General features: G+C 45.3%; 1 protein-coding gene across 2 annotated transcripts in view; it reads left to right on the top strand.

Annotated features, from left to right (window-relative positions):
* Positions 1-8,575, top strand: part of GTPBP3 (GTP binding protein 3, mitochondrial) — a 318,683-nt gene that overhangs the window by 17,704 nt on the left and 292,404 nt on the right. For both annotated transcript variants that reach the window (XR_010090896.1, XM_063455364.1), the window contains exons 4-5: positions 1,785-1,987; positions 2,727-2,799. Coding sequence is in view for 1 of the 2 variants with exons in the window: in XM_063455364.1 (XP_063311434.1) it covers positions 1,785-1,987; positions 2,727-2,799 (276 nt within the window). In the remaining variant the exon portion in view is untranslated. The remainder of the gene's footprint in view (positions 1-1,784; positions 1,988-2,726; positions 2,800-8,575) is intronic.

An 8,575-nucleotide genomic window follows, 5' to 3' on the forward strand; every position in this document is an offset into this window, starting at 1 on the left:
AGAGCTGCACGGGGATACAAAGGGAGGAGGGCAAGTCTGGACCAGCGGCAGCCCACTGCCATCAGCCGCAGTCTGATAAATGTCACCTGTTGCTGCCCAGTTCCACTGGACCCCACAGGAGCCACCCTTCTGCGTCCAAAAGGTAGGAAACAGGAGGCTCGCTAAAATTGTGTTTGTTTAATTTTTTAAAATTTCTGTGTATCTCACAAGCAAATATCAAGAACTGCACTCAATCCTCAAGCTGACTGGGTGCTTATCTAGACTATGGGCCAGCATGCGCCCATCAGAATATAGAAAAAGAAGATCCAGGCACTCTAATGCTTAAAGGGACTCTCCAGTGCCAGGAAAACAATCGGTTTTCCTGGCACTGCAGGTCCCCTCTCCCTCCCACCACCCATCCCTGGTTGCTGAAGGGGTGAAAACCCCTTCAGTCACTTACCTGAGACCCCCGCCGATGTCCCTCGGCGGTGGTTTCGGGTTGCCGCCGCTCCTCCTCTTCATTACGTCAGCCGGCGGGGGAGACTAATCCCGCCGGCTGAGGAAACCTAATGCGCATGCACGCAAGGCCACGCATGCGCATTAGAGCTCTCCATAGGAAATCATTAAAAATGCTTTCCTATGGGGAATTGAGCGACGCTGGAGGTCCTCACACAGCGTGAGGACGTCCAGCGATGCTATAGCTAAGGTTTTCTGTGCTATGAAGCAGGAAGTGCCCTCTAGTGGCTGTCTAGTAAACAGCCACTAGAGGAGGCGTTAACCCTGCAAGGTAACTATTCCAGTTTATAATAAAACTGCAATAATTACAGTTGCAGGGTTAAGGATAGTGGGAGTTGGCACCCAGACCACTCCAATGGGCAGAAGTGGTCTGGGTGCCTGGAGTGTCCCTTTAAGGGCACATTTATGGGAACCAGCAGAAAAACACAGCAATGTTTCGACCCTAAGTTGGGTCTTTGTCAAGCTTGTCGTTGTCTGTGTATATCTATGAATCTTTGTGTGTGGGTATCTGAATGTATCTAACAATAATAATAAATAATACTTTGTGTGTTTGTCATTGAATTTGTATGTTTAGGTCACCAGCCCCCCTCCGATTGCATGAATCTGGTGATTTTACTTGCCTTTTTTTTTTTTTTTTTACAACGCCATGCCGGTCTCGCTGCAGCTGGCCTGCCTCTATACCCATCAACATCTCATCATAGAGCTGCGTTAAATCAATTCATCTGCAGATCATGGAGACGCTGAATGAATGTGCTGCACATTGTGCACCACTGAGACAGGAGACATTTTAGTGGCTGTTTGAGTGACTGCCACTGGAGGTGTTACTAGGCAGCTATGTAAACACTGCCTTTTCTCTGAAAAGGCAGTGTTTACATTGAAAAGCCTGCAAGGATAGGCTATAGACACTTGAGTCATTACATTAAGCTGTAGTGGTTTTGGAGATTCTCTAGTGTTCCTTTTAAGTATTGTATTTTTGTTGTTGGGGGTAAAAAAAACTGGCTCCTACACGGAAAGCAAATTTATCAAGCCCTGATTTTTATTGTCCCCCTTGAAATCTGTATTAAGTAATCTTGCATCTCAGTTGTTCTGAATCATGTTCTTGCTTTTGTAAGCTGTATAAATCTTTTGACCAGTAATAATGCTCAAAACATCAGCTTAGCATGACAAAACCATAACTGTGTGCTGTTCTCACTAGTAAACATTTCCAGTCCTCTTTAGCCTCTATCCCCAGAGGTTCAGACACCAGCGATATGGTACAAAATAATAACCTCTGTTTTTCCTATGTACAGGAGATCAACACATGCTACGTCAAGCAGAACCAGGGGAATTCACCAAACGGGCCTTTCAGAATGGAAAACTTGATTTAACAGAAGTAGAAGGGCTAGGAGATCTCATCCATGCTGATACAGAGCTTCAGAGGAGGCAGGCTTTACGCCAGATGTCTGGAGAACTTGGAAACTTGTATCAGCAATGGAGCCACCGACTGGTCACGGTAAGAGGCTAAGTAAATAGCTCAGAGGTGGCTGCTCACTAACTAATCGGTTTAACCGTGATGAAAGGATGTATTGATCCCATGGTGACTCCTCTTAGTGACTAAGAAATTAAGCCACGACGAGTGAGAAAAGTGATTTAAAACATGTTTTTTGTCTAAAATTTGTAACGTATAAGTCTCATTGGGAGTGAGGCATTAGTTCGCAACATATTCTGTTTCAGTATGACTGCAGTCACTAGGGATTTTGGAACCATTTAACATGGATAATGGGCAATTTAATAAGATGTACATTGAAATTGGATAGAAATTAAACTGACAATGGGATATAGTTTGCATGAGGCTCTTGTATATTAACAACCTATGGTTATGAAAAGGAGAAGTGATGTAGGACATGCCTCTTACACCTTTACATAATAATGGGGATTTCATCATTTCTGTGAAGAACACTGAAGAAAAATCCCCTTACATTTTTTTGCTTTGCTGTACCACAACCAACTTTTGCTTTGCCAGTTATGTCATAATAGAGGAATAATCTCATTACTCCCTCTAGAATGTAAGCTTGTTTGAGCAAGGCCCTCAATACCCTCTGTTCCTGTGCGTCCAACTTGTCTTGTTGCAATTTCATGTTTATTAGTCCACCCATTGTACAACGCTACATAATTTGTTGGCGCTTTATTAATAATAATGCTAATAATTGCATTATGGGGGTTTTAACCCATATTTCTATTGTGGTTTTTAGGCTCTAGCTCACGTTGAGGCATATATTGATTTCAGTGAAGATGATGATGTGGAAGATGGTGTTCTGACAGCAGGTAACTGTAACGTGTTCTTGTGACATCATTTTAGAGGTCAAAAGACTTATATTCATCTTACTAAACTGTAGCAGGTTTTTTTTGTAATTACTAAATTAAGACATGTAAGGGTAACCAATTACCGTACAGCATGCAGTTATTGTTAGAATGTAAAGGGTATAGTCGCCATTCCCTACAGTGGCAAAATAGAAATCCTATTTTAAAGAAATACCCGCACTTTTATATAATGCAAATCCGCTTTTTATTTCACAATAGCTATAAAAATATCCAAAGTGGATCTATCTACACCGATAGAGAACTAATATATCCCAGTAATTAATATCAAGATAAACAATATGCAGTAGTCTTGTCATGGCCAATCCAAATGGCAAAAAAAAAACAAAAAAATACTCTGACAAATGTTTCAATTTAGAAAAACAATCTTTCAAGATAGAAAAAATAAATTCATAAATTGCTGTACAATATATTCACCTCGTCCAGTCAGGAAGAGGACAGGGAAACCACCCTTAGTGAAACTTCGGAGGCATGATCTACACACAAAATCTGCTTCTTAAGATAAAGTTGTTTTGGTGACTATAGTGTTGATTTGTATTGCCCTATTGGTTACTAGTAACTTAGTCTACCATTTTTTTATTTTTTTTTACGGAAAAAACTGAAAAATAAGTATGGACTTACCTGCAATCCAGCGCCGGTCGGTTTTCTCCTCAATATATTCAATGTCCTGTCCATCGCCAGGCCTTGTCAGAGCTTATTTTCTGAGATCCAATCAATTTGATGAGAAGCATTTGATTGGGTCGATCTCCAGGCTCAGAGTTCATGCAAATGCTCAGTTTTAGACAGGGCCAGCCTTAGGCCTTTAGGCGCCATGTGCGAAAAATCTTCACAGCGCTCCCCCCTTCCCCCCCTCCATCCCCCTTCCCACACACACACACACACACACACACACGCACACAAACACACGCAGGCAGTCACACACAGACAGCCAGACACAAACACACACACAGACATAGAATGTGACGGCAGATAAGAACCATTAGGCCCATCTAGTCTGCCCAGTCAGTCACACATAGGCAGTCACACACACACAGGCAGACATCCACACACATACACAGGCAGACAGCCAAACACACAGAGGCAGACAGACACACACACACACAGTCACACACATACATTCACACACACACATACATTCACACACACAGGCAGACAGTCACACACACAGGCAGACAGTCACACACACACACAGGCAGACAGTCACACACACACACAGGCAGACAGTCACACACACACACAGGCAGACAGTCACACACACACACAGGCAGACAGTCACACACACACACAGGCAGACAGTCACACACACACACAGGCAGACAGTCACACACACACACAGGCAGACAGTCACACACACACACAGGCAGACAGTCACACACACACACAGGCAGACAGTCACACACACACACAGGCAGACAGTCACACACACACACAGGCAGACAGTCACACACACAGGCAGACAGTCACACACACAGGCAGACAGTCACACACACAGGCAGACAGTCACACACACAGGCAGACAGTCACACACACAGGCAGACAGTCACACACACAGGCAGACAGTCACACACACAGGCAGACAGTCACACACACAGGCAGACAGTCACACACACAGGCAGACAGTCACACACACAGGCAGACAGTCGCACACACACACACACAGGCAGACAGTCGCACACACACACACACAGGCAGACAGGCACACACACACACACACTCAGGCAGTCAGTCACACTCAGGCAGACAGTCACACACTCAGGCAGACAGTCACACACTCAGGCAGACAGTCACACACTCAGGCAGACAGTCACACACTCAGGCAGACAGTCACACACTCAGGCAGACAGTCACACACTCAGGCAGACAGTCACACACTCAGGCAGACAGTCACACACTCAGGCAGACAGTCACACACTCAGGCAGACAGTCACACACTCAGGCAGACAGTCACACACTCAGGCAGACAGTCACACACTCAGGCAGACAGTCACACACTCAGGCAGACAGTCACACACTCAGGCAGACAGTCACACACTCAGGCAGACAGTCACACACTCAGGCAGACAGTCACACACTCAGGCAGACAGTCACACACTCAGGCAGACAGTCACACACTCAGGCAGACAGTCACACACTCAGGCAGACAGTCACACACTCAGGCAGACAGTCACACACTCAGGCAGACAGTCACACACTCAGGCAGACAGTCACACACTCAGGCAGACAGTCACACACTCAGGCAGACAGTCACACACTCAGGCAGACAGTCACACACTCAGGCAGACAGTCACACACTCAGGCAGACAGTCACACACTCAGGCAGACAGTCACACACTCAGGCAGACAGTCACACACTCAGGCAGACAGTCACACACTCAGGCAGACAGTCACACACTCAGGCAGACAGTCACACACTCAGGCAGACAGTCACACACTCAGGCAGACAGTCACACACTCAGGCAGACAGTCACACACTCAAAGAAAAGAAAATGTTACTTGCGCTTTCTCCTTAATCCCTATGTATATTTAGACAAATGGAGGTCATTTAGTTGCTCCAATGGCCATTGGAGGGAATGCCCGCCTGCCAACGTCAAGGCAGATCCCCCTAAGCGAGTCCTAACACTGACCCTTCAGCCTGCTTCCCTGAGCTTCTGGCAAAGATATATCTAATGAGACAGAAAGGGGTATTTTTTATATACACCCCTATACTTATTAACCCTTAATAGGGAACACATGGGATGGGCAGCAGCATTGTAACCAGGCTGTGTGATACAAAGTAAATACAAATACAAAAAGAGAAGTCCTGCGCTTAGTCCCATTATTGCTGGACCAGCAGCAACGACTACAATACACATCAGCCCCAATATATAGTAAAAACCAAAGAAAAGAAAATGTTACTTGCGCTTTCTCCTTAATCCCTATGTATATTTAGACAAATGGAGGTAATTTAGTTGCTCCAATGGCCATTGGAGGGAATGCCCGCCTGCCAACGTCAAGGCAGACCCCCCTAAGCGGGTCCTAACACTGACCCTTCAGCCTGCTTCCTTGAGCTTCTGGCAAAGATATCTCTAATGGAAGGAAGCAGGCTGAAGGGTCAGTGTTAGGACCCGCTTAGGGGGATCTGCCTTGACGTTGGCAGGCGGGCATTCCCTCCAATGGCCATTGGAGCAACTAAATGACCTCCATTTGTCTAAATATACATAGGGATTAAGGAGAAAGCGCAAGTAACATTTTCTTTTCTTTGGTTTTTACTATATATTGGGGCTGATGTGTATTGTAGTCGTTGCTGCTGGTCCAGCAATAATGGGACTAAGCGCAGGACTTCTCTTTTTGTATTTGTAGTCACACACGCAGACACAGACAGTCACACACTCACGCAGACACAGACAGTCACACACTCACGCAGACACAGACAGTCACACACTCACGCAGACACAGACAGTCACACACTCACGCAGACACAGACAGTCACACACTCACGCAGACACAGACAGTCACACACTCACGCAGACACAGACAGTCACACACTCACGCAGACACAGACAGTCACACACTCACGCAGACACACAGTCACACACTCACGCAGACACAGTCACACACTCACGCAGACACAGTCACACACTCACGCAGACACAGACAGTCACACACTCACGCAGACACAGACAGTCACACACTCACGCAGACACAGACAGTCACACACTCACGCAGACACAGACAGTCACACACTCACGCAGACACAGACAGTCACACACTCACGCAGACACAGACAGTCACACACTCACGCAGACACAGACAGTCACACACTCACGCAGACACAGACAGTCACACACTCACGCAGACACAGACAGTCACACACTCACGCAGACACAGTCACACACTCACGCAGACACAGTCACACACTCACGCAGACACAGACAGTCACACACTCACACAGACAGTCACATAGTTACCTCTGTTAATTATGGAGGCAGACAGGCAGTGCTGCTCCTGGATTCTGGTTGTTGGCGGAAGCAGGGACTCCTTCCTGCTTCCCCTGCAGCAGTTTTCCGGCGCTTTTAGCTCCGCCCCGCCGCACGGTAAGCTCCGCCCCCGCCACAAATTTTTTTATTTTTTTTTTATTCCGCCGGCCATGTGCTCGCACACCCCTAAGGCCGGCCCTGGTTTTAGAGTGGAAAGAGGGAGTGAACATAAAAAAAAAAAAAAAAAAAAAAAGCAATGTAGACCATGTGGGGAGGGCAAGGAAGGGATTGCAGAGGGGGATGTGCCGCCTGCAATCGTGAAAATTGATTACGTCTGTTTGACAACAGGCGTAATATTCGCACAGAATTAATGTTATGAAGATTTGATTCCAGCACAGAAATGCAGACTACTCTATATAGGCAGCTTTTCAAGGAGAAATGCTGCACATACAGAGTTCTTGCTCCACGACCACTTTTAGCTGCAGTTTTCATTGAGATTAAAGTAACCCTTTAAATGTGTTCATTTAAAGTGTTGGGGGAAAAAAGACTTTAAAATTGTTTTTTATATTTTTTTTACTTTTTAAGGCACCTGTCAATTCATCCCTCCCCCCCCCCTTTGAAGTTTGTGACCTTTTTGTTTTCCTGTGTATCATGAGGAAATGGATTTGAAGGGTTATTTACCAAAACAAGAATTTAAAATGTGTTTCACATGCTTCCCAAATTCACTATGAATTCTCACTTTAGTGCATAACCCTGTGAGTCACTTGAAGATTCCTGTTCATGGTCTCCCTCTAGTGGAATAAAACAAGAAATTAAGTGTTTGTTGAATACACCATATTAACATTTAGTTGCAAAATAATAAAATTCATGAACCACTTTTACTTGACTCCATTTTCCTTTCTGGAAATGTGTGTGTGATCTAATCAATACAATGATTATGAAGACGTAAGCTAAAGGTATTCTATAGTATAAGGAATACATAATTTTCGTTCTTGCACTATAGTTCCCTCCCTCAACCCACCTCCCCCAAAGCATGGATAGAAATAAACTAATAATCCTTTGTGTACACGATTCGAGTCCCGATCTCCCTTGGCGCTGGGTCGGTACTTTGCCTCCTCCGACATAATTTGATGGGAAGGGGGGGGGGGACTAATGCGCATGCGTGGCTAATGCCGCAAGCGCATTAGGCCCTCCCCATAGGAAAGCGTTACGTCAATGCTTTCCTATGGGGGTTTCACTGACGCTGGATGTCCTCATGCCGAGTGAGAGTATTTCCATTGTCAGGTGACCAAAAGTTGCTTCACCACCAGGAAGTGCTTCTCGTGTCTGTCTGGCAGCCGCTGGAGGCAGTCTTAGCACTACAATGTAATTATTAATTATATGATTTACATTGTAGGACTAAGGGGGGTAGGGACACTGCACTCAGACCACTTAAATGAGCTGAAGTGGTCTGGGTGCCTATAATGTCCCTTTTATATGGTGGGATTTGCCTGCTATTTTTCCTTCATTTTGTTTGTACTTCTCTGAAAATGTTTTAATTTTGATATAATTCATGAAATTTTCGTTTTGTTGCATGGTGATGCAGAGATCATTATAGTGTCACCGCACTTTGTTTGACCTGTTTGTCATTTAGCAAATGCAGTTTACAGAACAACACACACTATATTTGTCCTTGTCTCCATAGACATGCGCAGCCTATTGCATTAGGGTGTGCACCCTAAAGCACAAACACACGCCGCATGTATATGTGTGTGTGCGCTGTTAGT

This window comes from Pelobates fuscus, chromosome 5 (genome assembly GCF_036172605.1).
Source record: "Pelobates fuscus isolate aPelFus1 chromosome 5, aPelFus1.pri, whole genome shotgun sequence".
NCBI lineage: Eukaryota > Metazoa > Chordata > Amphibia > Anura > Pelobatidae > Pelobates > Pelobates fuscus.